The 22,435-nt window shown below is 38.6% G+C and overlaps 1 protein-coding gene across 4 annotated transcripts in view; it reads left to right on the top strand.

The window, feature by feature from the left end:
* Positions 1 to 22,435, top strand: part of LOC121878885 (cell division cycle and apoptosis regulator protein 1-like) — a 39,367-nt gene that overhangs the window by 843 nt on the left and 16,089 nt on the right. For 2 of the 4 annotated variants that reach the window (XM_042385317.1, XM_042385314.1), the window contains exons 2-9: positions 1,722 to 2,130; positions 2,354 to 2,592; positions 6,484 to 6,707; positions 6,994 to 7,246; positions 9,410 to 9,635; positions 10,553 to 10,833; positions 20,773 to 21,013; positions 22,106 to 22,168. In XM_042385317.1, coding sequence (XP_042241251.1) covers positions 1,732 to 2,130; positions 2,354 to 2,592; positions 6,484 to 6,707; positions 6,994 to 7,246; positions 9,410 to 9,635; positions 10,553 to 10,833; positions 20,773 to 21,013; positions 22,106 to 22,168 — 1,926 coding nt within the window. In that variant the 5' untranslated portion in view covers positions 1,722 to 1,731. Of the gene's footprint in view, positions 1 to 681; positions 835 to 1,721; positions 2,131 to 2,353; positions 2,593 to 6,483; positions 6,708 to 6,993; positions 7,247 to 9,409; positions 9,636 to 10,552; positions 10,834 to 20,772; positions 21,014 to 22,105; positions 22,169 to 22,435 lie in introns of all 4 variants that reach the window. The other 2 variants (XM_042385315.1, XM_042385316.1) reach the window with 2 other exon arrangements.

Below are 22,435 nucleotides of genomic sequence, written 5' to 3'. Positions count from 1 at the left end.
AACATTTATTAATAGACTCAAACGGTTTTGTTCAGAGGAGAGATGCCATATTGTTACTTAATATGTTCTGATGGGTATTTTATTTTTTTAGTTACCTTTTTTTAATTTATTGTATGTAAACTTGAAAACTAGACGTTTGTAGTGCAGTGTTACCATCCTATGAACAAGAATCCATTAGGTTTGGGTGACTGTAGTCCTAATTGGTAATACTGTAGTTAACAAGCCCTTAACCAACATCTCGAGGAAATTAAGCCCTTTAGGATAAAAGCTCTCTTACCTTTTGAAGACTTCAACAATGGGAACGAAAAACACTCAGGTTGGCACTAAGGCTGGACCACTCTCATCAAGTATGACCAGAGAAAGTTTTAGTAATATAATTTTTACGATTTTTCTGTCCCAAACACAATTTTATGACTGGGCAATTTGAGATGCTTATGAAAACTTCCCACCTACTGTACTGCTACATATGTGATATATTGGTGATAAAATGAACTGATCTACCCTTGGTTAGGTTAGGTTAGGTAAGTTCATTCAACATTGTACGGCCATTTTACAGGCTTGCATAGTTTAACTCCGATAACCTGTTGATAGCTGTTGGGTAAAACCATGATGATATCCCCCACCCCTCCCCTCCCTCCACACCACTGCAAACTCTCGTCACCAGTCCAGAAAATTTTACAGAGACGAGGAGATGGGCACAGCTCTGATGACCCAGTTCCTCTTCCTAACACCAATACACAGGGTGGGAACAGCTGCCAAGGCGAGGTCATAACTCACTGAAGCAGTACAGGCAGTCCCCGACTTACGTCGGGGTTAGGGACCCAATTCCAGGTCGTAAGTTGATAATGCGAAAATAATACATAGAAAATCTAAAATGGGTGTCTCTCTTTCTTCTCAGCACCACAAAACTCTCACTTTTAAGCTTGCCAGCCGTTTTAAAGGGAATTAGAAAAAAAAATTGTTAGTACACAGCGCAATTACTAACGTCGTCGGGACTCGAAAATACGTACAGTAATTTGAAAAATTTTTGTTACGACTGGGGCGGTCGTATGTCCGGGTGGTCGTAAGTCGAGGAGTGTCTGTACTGCAGTAGCCACAGATATGTTTTGGTAGTTTAACTGTTAATTGTGTCAGTAATAAATTTAATAATAAGACAGTCAGCTGAGGAAGACCAAACACCTTGCTTTGCGCTCCATGTATTGACTACCTGGTATAGAATGTAGTTCTTTTCATAGTAAGGAATTTGATTTTATTCTGGGTAGGGTCTTCTCTTTTTCTCTATCAAGAAAGAAACATGAATGAAGAATGAAAGAAATTGCTTAGTTAGTCTTGTCTCTTTTTGTTTAGCTGTTGTCCTGTGTATGTATGTATGTCTCTTCTTCATAATGTTTATTCATACTCCTCATTGTTATTCATCCATAGAGACTAATGTTAAACCCAAATTGATTACTGTACTTGTTAACTTCACCAGTTCCTAGTTCTCTTGAAAAATATAGAGGCACAGTAATACCTTTCAGTTCACTGGTTTGATTATCATGTGCTTCACCCATGTTTATGCAACTGTGGGTATACAGTTCAGTAGTGGTATGAGGTTATCATATAAAAATGTCAAGTGGTAGACAAGATGAAAAAGGTTAGGGACCCCTGGCAAGATGGTCTAATAGTCACAGGTATCTACAGCTTTACAAGTTAGTATATATTGTTCTATATTGTTGTTTCAGGTGAGGGAGGATGGCACAGTTTGGTGGTGGGAAAGCTCCTCCACCATGGCAGCAGCGTCCACAGGCGACCCCACAGCTGCAGCCATCTCTCCTGGGCCAGCATCCATCAGCTCCCAACCAGCAGCTGGTACTAGGAGGTGCTCCTCAACAGCCACAGTATGCACCTGTGCAGCAGAGCATGATCCAGCCTCCAGGTCTAGGGGGCTTACAGACCATAGGCCAACCAACTATTACCCAACAGACAATAGGACAACCCACCACAGGCGGCAGTCTCATGGGTCAGCCACCTATAACCCAGACCTTACAACCCCCGAGCCTTGTCAATCCTGCACAGATGACCAACTCACAGATGCAGCCACAGATTCAACCACAGCCTCAGCCACAGGCACAGCCACAAGCACAGCCTCAGGTCAGCAGGAAGACATTTTTAATTTACCACATACTGTAATTAGGTCCATGTGTTTCACTGAACTGAGTGACAAACTGTGTGAATATAAGTATAGTACAGTACAGCACTGCCTGCACCTGTTATCTACTAAATCCAAAGCATTACTGCATTACTAAACTGTGGTTTATCTGTTATTATATTTAGTTACACTTCACACTGAATAATTTTTTATCTTCTCCTGCAGGTGACGGCTGTAACATACCCAACCCCAAGGGCTTTGGCTCCTCCAGGTGCATTTAATCCAGCAGCCACCCCAAGTAACATGGCCACTATCGCCAACAACCTACAGACTAATCTACAGAACAATATTGCAAACAACAATGCCGGTCAGCAGCCTCAAAAGCAGCGAGTTTTTACGGGAACTATTACCAAACTGTGCGCCGATTTCGGCTTTGTTGACGAAGATGTCTTTTTTCAGACGAGGCAAGTATATTAATGGGGGTGTGTTATCAAGGAAATGGCCTCATCAGGAAATTTTTAGTCGCCTCTAAGTTGCGACTCTAGAAATTGGTGTGCCTTAACCTCAGTTTGGGACTCCCGAGATTTATTTAAACCCAAGGAGAAAAAAGGAGGGATAAAGATCTAGCAATAGTGTAAAACTTTTTTGTTCTGTCATTCAGAAGTGTTTTATACAGTACCAGTATTGCCACAATCTCTTGTCTCCATAAGTCAGTTGATGCCTTGTTTACACCAGAACATAGATGTTCTTGTTGTTGTACCTTGTAATTGGTTCTGATATGAATACAGTGACCCCTCGGTTAACGAACTCAATCCGTTCCAGAAGGTCGTTCGTTAACCGAAAAGTTCGTTAACCGAAACCATTGTTTCAATGGGTTTTTGGGTAATTGGTTCCAGCTCACCGAAAATTTCCAAAATTCAACAAAAATGGTAGAAAAGTTCACTTACTTTGAGGTGTGTATGTAGAAGGCTCCTGGATGATGATGATGATGATGGGAATTACAATGGGGGTGGAGGAGAAGGAAGAAGAGAAGGCATTGGGGTGGAAGAGAAGTCACCCCATGGCACCATTTCACCCATAAAATTTTAGTTCTCTTGGTGTATTTCAAGATTATTTTCTTTAAATCAACACTGCACTGCATTATATATTGTCAATAAGCAAAATATATTTCAAAATGACCAATAATTTGCTTGGAAACACAGAAAAAAAAGCGTTTAGTTGAAGAGAGTCTCAAGCAAGATGTTACCTCCAGTGAAAACAGAGAGAGACTAACACCTGTTTGCTGTGTTAAGAGGCTGGATGCCGAGCTTTAAACTAGTCACTTTACCTTCAATTATGTTCAATATTTGTTAAAATGACTAAAAAATTGAATATTAAACTTTTAAAATTATTGAATAGTATAAACTTCTTGATATTTACTAAAATAGTTAGGAATTTAAGCCCTAGAACCGATTAATGTATTGGCGGACTGATACTAAAGCTGGTTGCCCGGCCAGTGGAAGGGAAGACATGTTGAGGTCGGTTCGTAAGAAATTCGTGAACCGAATTTTTGTTCGTTAACCGAATTGAAGATCCTTGTGGAAGGCAGTTCGTTAACCGAAATTTCGTTAACCGAGGCGTTCGTTAAACGAGGGGTCACTGTATGTGTTTGTTTCATTTCTTATATGGCTAGATGGGCATTTTGTTTTGTTCACACAGCTGACCGTGCATGTACTGTACTGTAATGGTCGGTGTCTAGTTTTTGTAACCTTAGTTTTATTATACATTAATGTGTTTAGTCATCATCAAATTTATTGGTTTTAAACCAGAGAAACCCTTGATACAGTGGCTGGTACTAAGCCAGCAGTTAGTTTTATCGTTCCTTTGAAGTTTAACATGTTGTGATGTGCACTCTGTGTGACCATTGTCATTGGTCTTATTGGAATCTGCAGGACCAGGCCAATTCATTCCAGAAATTCTCATGGGGTTCTGATGACTTATATTTAAATATCTTAATATCTGTTGGGTTTGTATAGAAAATATGGTCATGATTTATGAAAAAATATTAAAAGTTTTTAATAAAACATATTTACATTACTGAAGTAAGCCTGGCAATGCTGTAGCAGAGGAAGTAGGCAGTTGTTCAGCATTCAGAGGCTGTTGTGTTTGTCATTTTTGTTTTTTGGTAAAAATAATATTAATTCTCATTTATCAACATATAGTACAGTATATGTGAGACAATGTACAATGAGGTATACCTGGGCAAAATGTAAAATATGGATGCTAAACAATGCTACTCTTCCCTGTAATTTAAAGAGTACGTAGTGTGTTTTGAAATTCTTTGATTATTGTCGCAGAACTCACCAGACGGCACAAATTTGGTCATCAGTAATGCATTAAGCTCTCCTTTGGGTGTGAGTCGGCCCAATTTCCAATCTCTATTTTCACTTGGTTGCTCAGTTCTGCCAGTGTGATTTAAGCAATTTACCTGATTTTAAATTCCTCAGTGACATGCACCTTAGTGTCTCCCTAGAGAGAATACTGTACTGTATTCTTGCTCAGTTTATATCTTTAGATAAAACTAATGAAAAGAATGTACAGTACTGTATTAAGGTATCATGTGGACATATATAGTTTTGTCCAAAAATAAAAATCTTGTAAGGATGATGAATCCTGTTTTTCTTGGGTAAACTGTGGTAGGATTTTTTTAGGCTATATTTTTTAATGAAAATGCAGTTTTGTGTCCAGTGACCTGTATGACCATCTACAACAACACACTACACATCAGGAATGGTGATGACAATATAGATGCAGACGGTCCCTTTTTGTAAAGTACTGTATTAGTTTTCACTTCTTCCGTCCAGTGAACTTTATCAATCTATGACTTAAAACTTAGAGGCTGACTTTGCTATCTAGTGATTTAGTTCTGATTTATTATCTAGGTTGGTACACAGTCACTGTGACCTAACATTAATACACCTCACATGTATTTTATCTGATCAGTAATTTGACTTAGCAAAAGTTACATACAGTGGTCCCTCGGTTAACGAGCACAATCCATTCTAGAAGGTTGCTCGTTAACCGAAACCATTGCTTCAATGGGTTTTTGGGGAATTGGTTCCAGCTCACCGAAAATTGCCTAAATTCAACAAAAAAGGTAGAAAGGTTCACTTACTTTGAGGTGTGTATGTAGAAGGCTCCTGGATGATGATGGGAATTAGAATGGGGGTGGAGGAGAAGGGAGAAGAGAAGGCATTGGGGTGGAAGAGAAATCACCCCATGGTGCCATTTCACCCATAAAATTTTAGTTCTCTTGGTGTAATTCAAGATTATTTTCTTTAAATCAACACTGCACTGTATTATATATTGTCAATATGTAAAATAAACTTCAAAATGACCAATAATTTGCTTGTAAACACAGAAAAAAGCATTTAGTTGAAGAGTCTCATGCAAGATGTTACCTCCACTGAAAAGACTGACGCCTGTATGCTGTGTTGGCAGGCTGGATGGCGTGTCACAAACTAGTGACCCTACCTTCAATTATGTTCAATAATTGTTAAAATGACTAAAAAATTTAATATTAAACTTTTGAAATTATGGAATAGTATAAACTTCTTGATATTTACTAAAAGGGTAAGGATTTTAAGCCGTAGAACCGATTACTGTATTGGCGGACTAATACTACAGCTGGTGGACCGCCAAATGCAAGCTAAAACATGTGGAGGTCGGCTTGCAAGAAACTCTTTAATCGAGGGATTGCTCGTTAACCGAAGTTAAGAATCTTATGGAAGGTAACTCGTTAACCGAGGCGCTTGTTAACCAAGGGACCACTGTACTGTATATCCAAGCTTGCAGGAGAGATTTACCAGCACCATATTGTTAGCTGATTAATGCTTAACATTATTTTAGGTCACAGCGATTCAGTTTCAAGACATCAAAGAATTATGTTATTTAATGAATAACTTGGGGAGACTGTAGCATCCATAGGAGGGAGGGGGAGACTGCCAGCAATCACAGTGCAGATATTCTACTGTAGATTTGATATTGAAGGTCAACGTGTTGTTATAAACTTTTGCTATAGTGTGAGAATGTTTGCCAACAAAGTTGGTACAAGCGAGTAAAACTGTTTTACAAGATTAATGTCTGATAAGGGTATGACTGAGGAGAAATTGTATTTCTTGTCTAGTAATATTTGTTAAGGAAGATGATCTCATGTGCTTTAGGAAAGAGTATGTAATAATATCCTTACCTTAACAGGACTGTAGTAATGAATTTATATTTTCCATTATACTGTACTATCTAAGTAATGTACCTTCCTCTTGACCAGCAGGAAGTAGTGGTCATGTGTTATGCTTAATTTACATATTACTCTTCAGCAGTTGTGTTAAAGGACAAGCACCCAAAGTGGGAGATCGTGTGTTGGTGGAGGCAACGTATAATCCCAACATGCCTTTTAAATGGAATGCCAACCGTGTACAAGTAATTCCTGGACCCACAGGAGCTCCAACCCCAAACCAAAGCCGCAGCAACCTGCCAGTGAGGGAGATGAATAGTCGCGGAGGTTCCTATAATGCCGTGCCTCCACCCAATTTCAGTAGTGGTAGGTTAGGAGAGGGTCTTTAATGTTTGATTATTATCACTTGTTTCTTAATTTATTATTTTTGCCTTCATATAGATAGCACAGCTGGAGACGACCAATAGATGAAGCATCCTCATATTATACTGTACAGTGTGGTTTGTACCTTCAGGCCTTCACTTGTGTACCTACTGTAGTGTATCTTGTCGTCTGACACAGAGGCACGCACTGTAATCTTGTTTTGGATCTGGAATGAATTCAGGTTTGTTCGTCTTAACTCTTACAAATATACTTAACTTGCCTTACACAGAAACTCAACCCGGGAGCTTTGGTACCCGCGGCTGTCTCGGTCCCCGAGCCCGCTCTCCGAGACGAGATAGGCGAGAAGAGCGCACCAGGACGTCGAGAGACAGAGACCGTGAACGCAGCGAAAAAGAGAAGGAAGAAAAACGAGAGAGCAGAAAACGAAGTAGGAGTCGGGGGCGCTCTCGTTCACCACCTCGCAGAAGAATGAGAGTAGTCCCTCGCTATAATGTACAAGTTCCTAAGATTTTATTACACATGTAAGTTTTATATACAGTGTAAGTTGTATGTGTATTGTTTCCATACATTAAGCAGAAAGAGGCTTGAAGGGGTTCACTTGGCTGAGGTAATCATGGCTATAAACAGATATTGAGACCTAAAGAACAACTCTCATGTTTTATTTGAGTCTGTCAACACAAGGGGGTATACTATTAGAACATAAGAAAATAAGGAGTCTGCAATAGGCCGGTTGGCCTGTGCATGGCAGCTCCTGTCGAGAGTTACAACCACTCTCTATCATCCATGAATCTATCCAGCCTCCTTTTGAAACTTTCCAGCGTTCCAGCACTTACTACAAAGTTGCTAAGCTTGTTCCACTCGTCCACCACCCTATTTGTAAACCAGTTAATCCCTATCTCCCTCCTAAACCTAAACTTATCCAACTTGAATCCGTTGCTCCGAGTCCTATCCTGCTCGGATATTATAAGAACTTTATCTATATCCCCTTTATTGATTCCTTTCACCCACTTAAATACTTCTATCATATCTCCCAGCACTCTTCGTCTTTCTAGGGAATGCAAATTAAGTTTCTTTAGCCTATCCTGATGTGGAAGGTTTCAAATTCCCGGAATCATTTTTGTCATTCTTCGCTGCACCGACTCTAGTGAATTTATATCCATTCTATAATAGGGGCACCAGAACTGAACCGCATAATCGAGGTGTGGCCTGACTAGCGCAAGATATAGTTGCAATAAGACCTCTGCACTCTTGTTACTTACACTTCTAGATATAAAACCCAGTACTCTGTTTGCCTTATTTCGAACATTAACGCACTGTTTTCTAGGCCGTAGGTCCGGGCTTACAAGTACCCCTAGGTCTCTTTCACAAGTCGACTTCTCTAGGTTGATGTTGTTAAGGCTGTATACATTATAAATATTTGTTCTTCCAATATTAAGTACGCTGCACTTGCTGGTGTTGAATTTCATTTGCCATTTTTCAGACCACCCCTGCAGTTTATTTAGATCCTCCTGTAATGCATTTGCATCCTGCCCTGAATTAATTTGCCGCCCTATTTTGGTGTCATCCACAAACTTGCTTATGTCACTGCTGATCCCAGTATCTAGATCGTTTATGTAGATTATGAACAAGAGTGGGCCTAGTACTGACCCCTGGGGAACCCCACTGGTTACACGGCCCCACTCAGATTTAACACCATCTACGCTGACGGTCTGCGTTCTATCGGTGAGCCATGATTTTATCCAATTTAAAACTTTCCCCTCGATACCATGAACCTTAATTTTTCTCAGAAACTTCTGATGCGGTACTCTGTCAAATGCTTTGCTAAAGTCTAAGTAAATAACATCGTAATTTTCGTCATTATCTACTACCTCGAAGACTTTCCTAAAAAACGTTAGCAGATTTGTTAGACAAGATTTTCCCTTTGTAAACCCATGTTGAGAGTCATAGATTAATTTGCTTTTCTCTAGATGCGATCGGATGCTATCTGCTATAATTGATTCAAGAAATTTCCCCACTACTGACGTCAAACTGATCGGCCAGTAATTTGACGCTGATGCTCTGTCTCCCTTTTTGAATATGGGTACTACATTTGCCTGTTTCCACAAGTCTGGCACAAATCCAGTCTTAAATGATTTTGTAAATAAGTTTACGAGGGGTCCGCTAATCTGTTCCCTACACTCTTTCAAGACTCGAGGGAAAATTTCATCCGGCCCTGGGGATTTTGTTTTCTTTAGTTTATTTATCTTCTTAAGAACATCCTCTTTTCTGATAGTGATATTCTTTAATTTCTCTTCTTCCTTTCCCTTAAATATCAGCTCTACTTCTGGAATTTCATCGCAAATTTCTTCTGTGAAAACTGATAAGAAGTTTATTGGTTTATTCAACGAATTACGTAACAGATTAATCCAAACTGACATTGGGAGGCTCTGCCTGAGGACTCCTGGTAACTTTAACAGCCTTGTTTTACATTCACCTAGAAAAGGGGATTTTAATATTGCTCCTTTTAGTTGTAATGCAATATTTACTATACCTGTAGTTGGTTAATTTGAAAGGTCTAATCACTCTTAAGGCCAAATCAAGACTTCTTAATATTTCAAGTTTACCAATACTGTACTGTATTCTGTTACTGTAAGTGTTCAGCTGCACCCTCTACTCTACTTTACCTTGATCGTGTGTGTTTTCAGGAAAGAGGCTAATGTGTTGGAGCTGAAGAAACGATATAGTAACTTGTACGTTCCTTCTGATGTCTTTTTGGCGCGCCCTCTCTGGTCAGACACGTTCCCTGCTCACCGGCCATTCCAGTTCCCCCGGCCAGTCTCTTTTCACATCATGAATAAAGAAGTTGAGCCAGTGTTGGAGAATGACTCAGTGTATGATGCTCCAGACGCCAATCATAGTTATGCTGCTAAGGTAATGTACACTTAATAATACCTTCTTTTTTTTCTGAATCCTACATATCATCATAACTTTAGCCTGTTTAGGACACGCTTTTAATATCCTATCTGTGGGTTTGGGTCATAAGGTACCCATGAAAGCCACGATCTAGGGATAGTATTTAAGAAATTAGTCTTCTCTCCTGGAAGCAACTCGAGCCCTTCTTTGAAAGGTTTGATAAAGAAAATACATTTGTGTGGGAGATAGTGAATCAGAAATGAGTCAGTTGTCACACAGCACATTTTGGTTCTGTGAATGTGCGTTAAATGGGTTTGTTGACGTCCAAGGAGCTTGTAGTGTGTTGTGGCATTTGTCAGTACAGTAGTGGGGAGTTCACAAGTAATTATTTTCTGATAGAATAAATAGCCTTGAATACCTTGATGTGTATTTATTTATATTAATAGAAGGTCAATCTTGTTTTCACATAACTTTTGAAATTATTATTGGTCAAATAAAAGGAAAGATTTGAGGTAACTTTTGCCAGATGTCAGTTGTTATACAGTGTAGGAACAACTTTTTTGTCAGTTTAAGTGTTTGACTTCCAGGTTGAAGATAACCAAAGAATATTTACCACATTTACAGGGATGCAACTAGACTTAACATAGGAAAGGAATTTTCTGTCTTTACTAATTTAAATGATTGGCTCATTCTGGGCAAGTGCTCACCACCCATGTGATAGCTTGGCTCATATTCAGTTCTTGATCACTTTTATTTGTATTCAGCCTAAAGTGGAATCAACCACCATAGTAAATAAGCAGTAAATAGTTTTTTCTAGGGTGTAGGAACTGTGAACTTATCTTTGTTGTTTGCATCAGTAGTTTTATTTATTTATATTTCAATATTTGTATTTGAATGATGACGCTCCTCATTAAATCTTGAAAATTTTGTAACAGGTGATGTTAATGGCAGTGCCAGCATTAGAAGATATTTTCCGTCGTTCTTGTGCACTGAGCGAAGACCCTAGTGATGTTCGCGAGTGTTTTGTCCACCCGACACGCCTCATCAACTTCCTCGTGGGCCTCAAGGGCAAGAACGAGACTATGGCTATTGGTGGCTACTGGAGTCCCTTTCTTGATGGCCCCAACCCAGAAAAGGACCCAAACGTTCTCATTCATACCGCGATCCGCACCTGCAAAGCCCTAACAGGCATTGACCTGGCAGGGTGCACTACCTGGTAATGCTCCGGACTAGTTTTCAGACCATCTGTGTGGTCCTATTCTCCTGTATGGTGTGTGTTTGTGAGGAGGTTGAAACGACTGACTTCTGAGCAGTGAAGTGTCAGGGGTAAGAGGGCATGGTGTGACTGTACAGGAGACAACAGGACTTAGGGCTGTGGGGTGAGAATAAGGATTTTGGCAGCAAAAGAATACAGTAGTTAAGGTAACTAGAGGAATTCTCTTGTTAAGCACCCAGTAAATGATTGATCTTTTTTTATTTTCTCCAAAGTGGGGTAGGCTGTAGGTTGGACCGAATATGTTGGAGCACTCGGTTTTGAAAACGTAAACGTCGTTTATAACAAATCCGTGCTGATTAATTAACATGATGCAAAGACTAACATCCAGTCTAACATTTCTGTTTCATACATTCTCCTTCACAGCCTTTCCATCACACTTCAAGGGTGTCCCTGCCTGTATCCAGTTACTGTACCTGACATCTACTGTACTGGCTCATGTAATGCTCTTTATGATCTAAATATTCCATCTTTATCCAGTGATGTTTTTATATTGAGTTTGAATTGCGTATGACACATCCTAAGATATTTATGTCTCACAGGAAGTACAAGAACAATTTAATAGTGCATTGTCCCGGTAAAACGTGGCCATTACGGTCAAATAACAGAGACTAACAACATATCAGAGATTTCCAAGTTAGAACCTGTTATACTTTACACAAAAAGTTAAATTTGGCCAGTAAAGTCAGTGGCCAGTTATTAAATGGACTTCATTTTGGTCCTGAACTACATGAATGTTTTGAAGACAAATTCTCTGACTCCAAGAATACTGTACTGTTAGTGAGATACCTGGCATGACAAAACAATCATCTAACCTTGATGAATTGTCCCACTAAACAGTAAGAACTTGTCCCTATAGACTTCACACGAGGGCTGACATCAGTCCTCAGAGTCTGTAGAACGTTATTAAACAGAAATAAATTTTTTTGTGAATGAAGGCGGTACAGTATATAGAGTTGAGTTGCTTCCATAATTGCTTCTTTGTTTCAGGATGTCTCTTCACATCCTTTGATGAGCTGCTGTGTAAACTTTTCCTATGAGCTGTAAATATTTTATTACACAATACGGGTTGTACCTCTCTAGTTTGGAGACCTCGGGACCCGACCGGTGCCGGACTGTGGAAATTTCCGGACCGTGGAAATTCGCCCTTTTCCTGGATGGATAGTGACTTGTGCTTATGCTTGGAAGCACTAGCACCACTTTCACTGCTTCGTGGTCTCTTTGAAGACATATTGAAGGGTTAAATGTTGTACGGTAGGTTCTCAAATTTTGTGAGTTTTTAATTCGACGTTTTTTATTTGGACACAAAAAAAACACTACGCAATTTAAAATTTCGACGGCAGAAACTCAAATTTCGACGGGTTTGAGCGGCCCGCCAACGTTCGGACGTGCACAAATCGTGTAAATGGTGTCATTTCTCTTGTGTACAAAAAATTCATTATTGTTTATTACTGAATGTCTTTTTGATTTAATTAATTTTTATGTGTGCAAGATGAACAATACAATTCATTAATAATACTTAGAATATTAAAACACGCGAGGAAACGAGACGACATTGTTTTCGTTGATTATAAAACCAGTGACTGACTGGTTCTACATATAAAACTGAAGAAAATAGGACCCTGGTTGTAGCTAGTAAAATTAATGTAAAAAATTAATATGGTTGTTTTAAGTAAAGTTATTTAATGTTAATAAATGGAACAATATTAAGTAGCTAACCATTAATAGTAAAGAAAAAAGTGAGATCACGTATGTAAGTGCACACATGTGAAAACATATTGTCATTACTATACATAAGAATATGAACACAACACTTATTTACTGTTCATATATATTTTGATTAATGTTTCTGAATTTAAAACAAAAATTCTACCCACCAGTGGTGGTAAAGTTGAAAACATAAGGACAGCCAATGTTGTTGTGTGTTTTTACTCGGATGACGAAGTTGCCAAGTCATCAGGTTCAACTCTAGCTGAAGCTGTAGAACATGAAACCTTTTTCTGTGTTGTTTTTAGTTTTTATTTAACTTTATCTGTGTTATTTTTGTTGGTTTATTAGGATGTTGCTTTATTACAGGTAGTAATTCGCCAAAAAAGTAGGGTAAATAAGGCATAATTTAGCCAAACATCGAAAGTACCAGACTCAAATTAATTTTTTCCATGGGCAAACTAAAATTGTTCCGGACCACGGGAGTTTCCGGACCACAGAATGCCGGACTAGAGAGGTACAACCTGTACCTTAATTATATAAAACATCTATTTTTATATATATATAGATTCATTCACAAAAACATAGAGTACAGTATTCTGAAAATTGAAAACTTAACGCTGTCTTTGCATTATGCATTTAAAAATGATACTTTAAATTTGACCACCAAAGTGTAAAAATGGAGCAGAGTTAGAGACTGCTTGACCAACCTATGGCGGAGCATAGAATGACAGTACCCTTTCCATGGTATACCTTGTACTGTACTTGTAATTAAGATCACAAGTAAAGGTACAAGGTAATTGGCCAAAAAAGATAGATTTGGTGAGTACACGATTTAAGTGAATTCCTAATCAAATAACATGAAACTGTAAGTGAGGAAACATTTAGTGATTGCTGCCTATATATGACAAACAAACTAATATGTAGAGATTTTTTATGAAGTATTTCCTGTTATTTTAGAGCCATTTAACACACAAAAATGTGACTATAGTTCAAGGCTGAATTGTGACCATGTGTGACCATCCATTAATTCTCGGAGGATCAAGGTTCGGGAAAAATAAATGAATTGAGAAAATTGGGAAAAGTGTGGTATAATATAGAGGTTGGTGGGAGAGGGATCGAGAAGGACAAGGAAGAATGAGGCTAAAATGAGTGGAGAGTTTGGCATCATAGGGTTTTATATGCCACCAGGTATAAACCAGAAGGACATTGGGGGTGGAGGGGGGGGGGGGCATTATGTGGTAAGGGGAGTACTGTACTGTATTGTTCCTTAGCAGAACATGACCACAGTATTACAGTAATGAAATTGAACAAATATTATCAGTGAATGAAGGGGAAATATGTATGTAATGGTATATTCGCTCTTGATTCTGATCATTCCTTTAATACGAAAAAGCTTTTGAGTGTGCATGTGCCTCAACCTGGGTATATACTGTACTGTATATATAATTGGGTTCCAAACTGATCCATTGGTAGTGTGTTCTTGGGGCTAAGTTCTTTAATGAATTGTTTATAGGATTGATGTGAAGAAAAGACTATTTGCCATGGTGTACAACTTGCTGTTACACCCATAGTCTGGGTATAATGTATATGCTTCATGTTACAAGAGTTTATATATGCTTATCACTGGTCAGTATTTAATTAGTAGACAAATGATCACTGATTTGATTTTCTGAGGTGTGGGTATCTGGCTGAGCGCTACTAAGAGGAAATACAGATTCTCAAATGAGTATTTTATGAATTTACATGTTAGGTAAGTTATGTTTCAAGGATGAGTCAGATTTCTACATAACAAAGCCTATCTTGGGGTCATTCTGTGCTCCATAAAGCAGATTAGAGTTCTTTATAGGTTCTGACAGCTGGTTAACTATGGCCTGGTTCAGTGAGGGCAGAGTTTGCTCAGTCAGAGATAATCCTCAACCAGCAATATTTACCTCCAATGTCAGATCGTTCCAGGCAGTTACCCGGAGAATGCCCCCCCTGAGGATTTCATATGGGTTCTCTCTCCACTTGTGTATTGTTTACTTTGTGTCATTTATGATATGGTTTTCTCTTGCAATACAAAATAATTTTGGGGTTTTACCATATAGTCTGGGACAGTATCTTGCAGTGTGGCATATTGGCTTCTTTGAGATGACTTCTGAATAATGATTATTTGACCTTTAGTTTTGTAGGAATGTGATCTTTTATTCACTGTTTGTTGTTCACTGGTCTCTGCTACTGTTGGCTTGAAACTGGTTTGGACATTAAACAAAAAAATAGCCAAAAAATTTCCTCATCAGGGGTGAGGGCCGCTGGTTCCTGAACTAAAAGGATTCATACTGTTTTATAATTTTCAAAAACCTTTACTGTACAGAATATGAAATGAAAAATATTTCAATTGATTATTATAACAGTAAAATGTGTGTGTGTGTAATTACTTTTCTAGTTCTGATAACTTAAGTTCTTGTCTCATTGGCCTGAAGGTTAAGTGAGACTTATAGTTATTGATGTTGTATTAAGTAGGAGTTCATTTTTTCATATAGTTTTACAAGTGTCTTGTGTAGGTAACAACCTAACAACAATGTGTGTGTCTGTTAGTGGGAACCATCTTACTGTAGTCCCGTCATTTGTTTCAATTGGTGTTTTTCCTGATGGGTCGGCGACTAGCTACTAAACTTAATAGCAACATGTAAGGTAGTGTTGCAGCTTAGTGTTGTTCTGACATCTCTCGTCATTCACCTAGTGGTAATGGTGTTCCACATACAGAGGTTGTTTGATCATCCTTACAGGGTATATATAAAATGTTTCCTTCAAGGGAATATCATATATTTTTGAGTGTTTTAATAATACATATGTGGAAAAGACATATCAGTGGCTCTCATAACTACAGCTTTGTGTTTGGTTGTTTAAACTGAGAACACTTTGAGAATTTTCCTGTTTCCTTATTTGGACGACCCTCTCGGCCAGTATACCTCACACCGTTTTTAAGGCTTCTCTCAATAAATCCCCAGGAAGGTAAATTAACATTTCCGTACTACCTTCTCTTCACGATGTTCTAACTGGCACATAAATAAGTCTCTGATTATTGTAGGTACTTGCAGTGATATTATTCTTAGCTCATTTGCTGCAACTTACAGAAAGAGCTGCAGTATTTATTTAACTTTTGAATTAATTAGTCATTTAAAATGTAAAGGGGTTAGAGTTTGAAATAGTGCTGTATGTCACTCCACACTCAGATATGGCTGGGCTCCGTTCCTGTTCCTAGTCAGCTGGGTAAAGATGTAGGTGATTTGTGGCTAAGATTGGGTTGGGAGCGTGACTGGGTATTTTTGTCAGGAACTCGGGAGGTTTAATGAGACATCCTACATTATTTCTATATTTCAAAGTTCTTTGGTTACTGTACTTTGTATTACTGCACACTTTTACGACCTGAACATTGTAAGAACAAACTGGGGATTCGTTAGTAATTATATTCTGAGAAATGTAACAGGAAAAAATCACTGGAGTAAATATATGGAACTTAAAGTGGTGTGTACATGTGTGGGTCCAGGACAAACTTTAACTTGTTTTATCAAAATACTGTCCACGGTAGACTTGTATTTAAAGTACCGTAGTAAATACTTTATTATGAAGAATATTCTATTTGATCTGTTTTCCCCAACAGAAAAAAACAAAACAAAACAACATAGTAATTAATTTTATGCAATGAAATTTTGCTTTAAATTTATCACTTGTCTTGAGGGAAGAATGTGAAGGCTATGAGGCGATGGAAATATTAGAATAACAGAGTCGCCTCATTACAGCGCGCGAGAGGCACTGTGGGAGGTGCAGGAAATATGTATAAGAGTTCCTTTACAGTACAGTATTTACCCCATTCCTGCACAGTCATCAAGTAGGGTGGATTGGATGGTGAGTTAGAGGGAATGAAGACAAGAACAAGGGAGTCCTCAAAGTGGGGTGGTAGAAAATATGGTAGCACAGTCCTCATAACTTGTACCTTTCATGAGTTTACCATAGATAGATTAATTAAAAGAAATGTGCTATGGGTGTGTGTGTCTTGGAGGAGGAGATGGGTGGTGGTGGTGGGGGGGTCTAGCATGGGTATCCCTGTTTGTAAAGTGAGTAAGATTAATTACCATTTACATGTACAATCAACCCTCACTTTACGCGGTTAATGTAACCCACAGGGTACCGTGGAAAGTGAGAAACGCGTAAAGTGAATAACATAACATATGGGATTAAATGAAATAGAGACCAGCTGACCCCCAAACTCCACTTTTTCCAACACAATACCTATGTTCTAGTAAAAATAACATCTTAATTTTATGATGGTACATGCACACAATTAATACTTAAGAGAAATACAGTCGCCAAGTTAATGTCCCTTCAAATAATGGACTCAACTCCCTCCCCCTCTTCTCACACTACACTCGCTGGCTCTTCCCTCTCTGAGAAATTTTTGGGGGAAAACCACTGGATTTTAAGGTATAGTAATAAATAATACCTCAAACTAAAGTTAGGATAATATAATTGACATTGCTGGATTCCTTGTAAGACCAGGAATATTTTGAATATAAATGTCATATATTTTGCACAAAAGATAACATATTTACTCAGAGTAAACATTATATCTAAAATTTGTATGTCTTATGCAAAATCTATGATGTTTATATTCAAAATGGTCATCAAATTGTAAGAATTCCAGCAATGTAAATTATATTCTGGCCGGATAATTTGTATGAATTTTATGAGCTAAATAAAAAAATTATACTTCACCCGCGTAAAGGGGTACACGCACCGCGGAATGTGAGCATCCTGGGTTCTGGCAGGGCACCGCGTAAACATGGAAACGCGGAATGTGGGACCGCGTAAAGTGAGGGTTGACTGTACTGTACTGTTCTGTAATGAATATTCTCGAAGCTTCTCACACACATGAAAAAACATTATTTTTTTATTTATCTTTTCCATGAACTTGGTAATTTATGGTTACTGTACTGCTATCTTACCCAGCTTTCATATATTATCTTTCACTCTGCTTTTTTTTATGAGATACCTATAATTTCATCAATCATTTCAGGCTTGTAAGGGAAATATTTCAATGTGTCAAGCAATAGGAGACTAACTAACAACAGTGGACGCATCAGAAATAGAGGAGAACTTTAGACATTCTACCAAGATCTATTTTCAACTTTGTTCATGTGACCACTGGACAGAAGGAGAGATTTACGATCAGTTTTCTAGCATCACATTTTGTCCTGACTTGTTCGTTTACAGTCAACACTATGCACAATAAATTGTTTGAGTGAAATTAGACAATTTTCATGGATATGGGATAATGATAACCCAATACATTATAAAACAGATCAAGTAAATAAGAAAATTAACATTTTTGATTGGGTAAGATGGTTAATAATTATTATTATTATTATTATTATTATTATTATTATTATTATTATTATTATTAAACCCATAACTTGTACATCTGTTATTTGAAGATAGTTAATAATTCATTTCCAGAAACAAAGTATTTAATTTCATTGAGACCACTGTACAGTACTGTACATAATTTAACAGAACAAATTCTTAACCCTTGGAAAAAAATTTATTGGTGTTGGAAATATTAATTTTATAACTTGACGTCATTGAGGAATGACTCATATTTGGGCCCAGGAAGCACGAGACTAATGTATATGGAGTCTAAAGTTGAAGCCACACTACCATACATTATGTTGCCAACATGTGATCGACAAAACAAAATGGTGACACAGGACTGACGCTTCTTGTTGTTGATCGCATGTTGGCGACAAAACGTACACTAGTGTAGCCATATTCTCCCATGTTAACCGTCACCAGAAATTGAAAGGTTAGAAGTCACAGTTTATGTTGAACGTTGGCAGCTACCTATAATAGCTTAGTAGACTTGAGTTTTGTCATATGGTTTGACTGTGTGAGGCTTGTTTAGTCGTCTCCTCCAACTTTAGGGAGAGATGTGGTGTTCTCTTGTCAGTATATAAGTTATATGACTAGATCTACAAGTATTCGTTTTACTCATCTTAGTTTAGCTTTAGTTAGGTCTTGTGTCCGAGGGTCGAGTGTCCCGGATGTTACGATGGCTTTATCTTTTTTATTCACTGGTACATCGCCCAGTTATGTTAACCGGGTGAACCGTGCTACTGTCCCTAACTGGGAGTATTACAGCTGTGTTATTGGTTAGATAATGGTTCTCCTTATAGTCTGGATGTTAAATGAGGTCTGTATAGTTCAGGGTAGTTCATGTGACTACAATGTTGTTCTGTAGAATAAGTTACCAGTTGGGGTATTGTACATAACAGGCAGACTTTACAACTTCTCTCCACCTTCTCTTCCAGTACAGTGTGGCCCCCCAAGTTCGCTGATTTATGCTTCGCGGTTCTCGGTTATTCGCGGATGACACCCTGGATGTACCCAAGAATGTCTGTGGGTACTTTTAAAGTTGCCGTCATTTTTGCGGCTGGGACAGGGAGCCATTTGTTCTAGAGACAGTTATTTCCTTTACCTGTATTGTAAATATGTGTGTTTGTGTAGACACACATACAAATAATAATTGGAAAATCCTCTCACAAATAATCAAAAACAAATTTATTAAAAAATGTAACAGTATACCCTCAGATCTGTGCTTTATTACTTTATTAAGAGAGCACAGACTTGAGGGTAGACTGTTACATTTTTAATAAATTTGCTTTTGATTATTTGTGAGAGGATTTTCCAATTATTATTTGTATGTGTTTTGTGTGTGTGTGTGTCTACACACACACACACATACAATACTAAAGGTAAAAGAAATAATTGTCCTAAGGGCAAATGCATAAAGGGAATATACATTTCTTGGTACACAAGTAAAAATGTAATCCTCCCCGTCCGCAAATGTTATTCTCGGATTTGGAGATTCGCGGCCATTTTGAGAAACTAATCCCTGCGAATTTGGGAGGCCCCTGTACATGAGACTCTGTAAAGTGGCTAAAACTCATTAGTGTGGGTATGATCCTGATAACCCATTTTGTAATTGAGCTAAGAAAGGGTTACTCTGATCCCACGCTTTACATCCTTGGGGCAGTAATCCTTAGGAGTTTGCTGGAAGTGAGGTTGGTATTATGAATCTGTTCTCTCACTGGGTCACTGGTCTATACTATGGTTGCACAGTTCATGACTCCAGATAGTTGTGTCCTCTAGTTTATAAACTTTTTGTGATGGTTGTCATGGGTCTGATGTTGGATGAGGTCCCAGCTAGGGTCTCCGGCTGGGTCTATACATTGAGCATTATACATACATGAGTTGCTTCTCAGTGACTCGGTTATAAAATGAATTATTAGAATCCAACCTTCAGTTAACTATATTATCTCTACAAGAACCTGTGTGCTTAGCTGTGGTGATAATTTGTGTGTGTCTCATGTATAATAAAACAATGTCAGGTGTGCATCATTCACCTACAGTGATTGGGTAATGACTTAGTATTGTGGCCTTTATTTAACTTACAAGCAATTTACAGTCTACTCTTACTCATAGTCAGGCCCCAGGTGATCAGCACTCACCGGTGTGCTCCGTTATGTTCAGAAATTATTAACAAAAGAAGTTCTAGTTTGCAGATGTTGAGTGATGAATTTGCTGTACATTGGCTTCAGTTTTGATTGGCATCATAAAGACCCATAGAAGGTTGTCCCATCGGTACTGGTACGATACTTAATGAATACCTTAGAATCCTTGACAGAATATTGTACCTTGTACCCTACGGTTATTTTATTGTAAGTTGCAGATATTTTTATTTGTCATCAGTGTAAATATTTATGGGATTCGTGCTTATACATTATGAATATTTAGCTAGAAAAGGAATGAAAGTGGATAAAGAACATCGAAGGTGGAGGATCTCAGGCATCCATGATTGTGTGTGCCTGTGAATGGGTTTCCAGGTATGAACTCCAGCCCATCTGTAACTGTTGAACCACTGATCAGGCCAGGTCTTCATGGCTGAGAGCAGGAAGTAGAATAGAACAAAGTTTCAATTTTTACATTTGAACAGGTGAAGGAGGAGGGGAAGAGTGTTACAATTTTCTGCTGAGTTTGAATGCTTGCGCGTTTGTATCGTACGCGTAGATGTTAACACTGCCTGACCCTCAGTCTCCAAGAGCTGCATCCTGATGCACCACCATTCCATCTCAGGTACCGGTTTGCGGAGATTTACTATCGCCGAGGAGAATCCACACACAAGGGCCGGAGTTCGCCTGCCCGGGTTGAAACCACTGTACTATTTCTCCCAGATGTTTGGAACGTTTGCCCAGCCAAACTGGAGTGGGACGGTCTCCACCTCAACTATAAGCGGCAGCTGGACAAGAAGCTCTCCTCCTCGGCAGGATGCCAGCAGCAGCCTGAGGATCAGGAGGGGGAGGAGGAGGAAGACAAGGCACTCACCCGACCTTTTTCTTCTCTACGGTTTACTCTCCTTTGCAGAACACCTCCCTGTGCTTTATCCCAGTTATCTGTGCTGCAGTCACAACTTAAAAAACAATATAAATCCTGAATAGTTTAATGGATGGTGAATGTGGTGATGACAAGGTTGATTATTGTGTGAACTCCATTCTGGAACTTGCTGTTTGAGAGACTGGTGGAGAGAAAGCAGTTTAAGCATGAAGTTCACTCTCCATAATACCTTACTCATCACAAGTCTGGAGAGCAGATTTATTGTAGAATACCTTTGTATTGGTTCTGTTGCTCTGTATCATTATTTTGGCTTTTCTCTATGAATCACTTTACTAGAATATTAATTTATTTTATTTATTTTAGACATGACTGTGTGGTAAGGTAGTGTGGAATCCCAGCATTTTTTTATTTTTTTATTCAATGATGGGTCTTCTCTCCAGCAATGTGTAAAATATACCTTTGAACACCTGAGACGTGGTGTTAAAATCTTGGCTGCAGCCAGGTTTCTTGGAGGTCAGGGAAGGTGAAAGGTCACTTACCCAAGGGTCTTGAGTGTGTGACCTCTGGTGGACACAATCATCCATCTGTCCATTCTCAACTCTTTTATCATTCATTGCTACATCAGTCAGCCACCACCAGCCTTTTCTTGCAGACTCTACTAGCCGTTTCTCTATTTTCATCACCTTTTTATTATTGGATTTTAGTTCCTCTGTCCATTCCATATCACCTGTTTGGATCCCACCATTTTTCCAAATTGGTCTAAATATTACCTCTGTGTTTCATATTCTCTTGTTATTGTCATTAACCTCTGAATTTAGCCAGCATCGATCTGTAGCTATATCAGTTGCCCACCCATTGAAGGTGTGTTATTTCCCTGTTGTGTAGCATCTTTGTATCTTCACCATACATGCCCTCTTAAGGTTCGAGCTGCAGTGAGTGAGGATAGGAACACATCTAATAGACCAACCTTTCCCCTGAGATTCATTGTGGCAGTCTGGTTAGGTTCTGCTGATACTGTTGATTTATATCCAGGTTTGGATCATATGCTAATAGTTCTGTTTTTCATATTTTCTAGGAGGATTCACCCAAGAAGAAGGATCCCAGCCACTATGCCACCTTAGACCCTAAGAGTATGAAGGTGAGTTTTTTGTATGTGGAAGAGTAAGAGTACTAGAATTATGTAAAAGTTTGACAGTGTGTTGATCAACCTGTGAATGTGTGCCCCAAGCCTTTTTATGGTGTCCTGTGACAACTGGTGAAACCTCCCAAAAATCCTGGTTGATCACCCCTCACTGGCCGTATAATATCATGAGTTGTCAGGATAATATAACCTTCCTCCTCATGTATCTTTGCATCCTTCCCTCCCCTCAGCACTCTTCATATATTAGTACCCGATGTGTTTCTC

This window comes from Homarus americanus, unplaced genomic scaffold (assembly GCF_018991925.1).
Source record: "Homarus americanus isolate GMGI-L3 unplaced genomic scaffold, GMGI_Hamer_2.0 scaffold24057, whole genome shotgun sequence".
Taxonomy (NCBI): Eukaryota; Metazoa; Arthropoda; class Malacostraca; order Decapoda; family Nephropidae; genus Homarus; species Homarus americanus.
The sequence above is the reverse complement of the archived record's forward strand: the minus strand, read 5'-3'. Positions and strand labels throughout refer to the sequence as shown.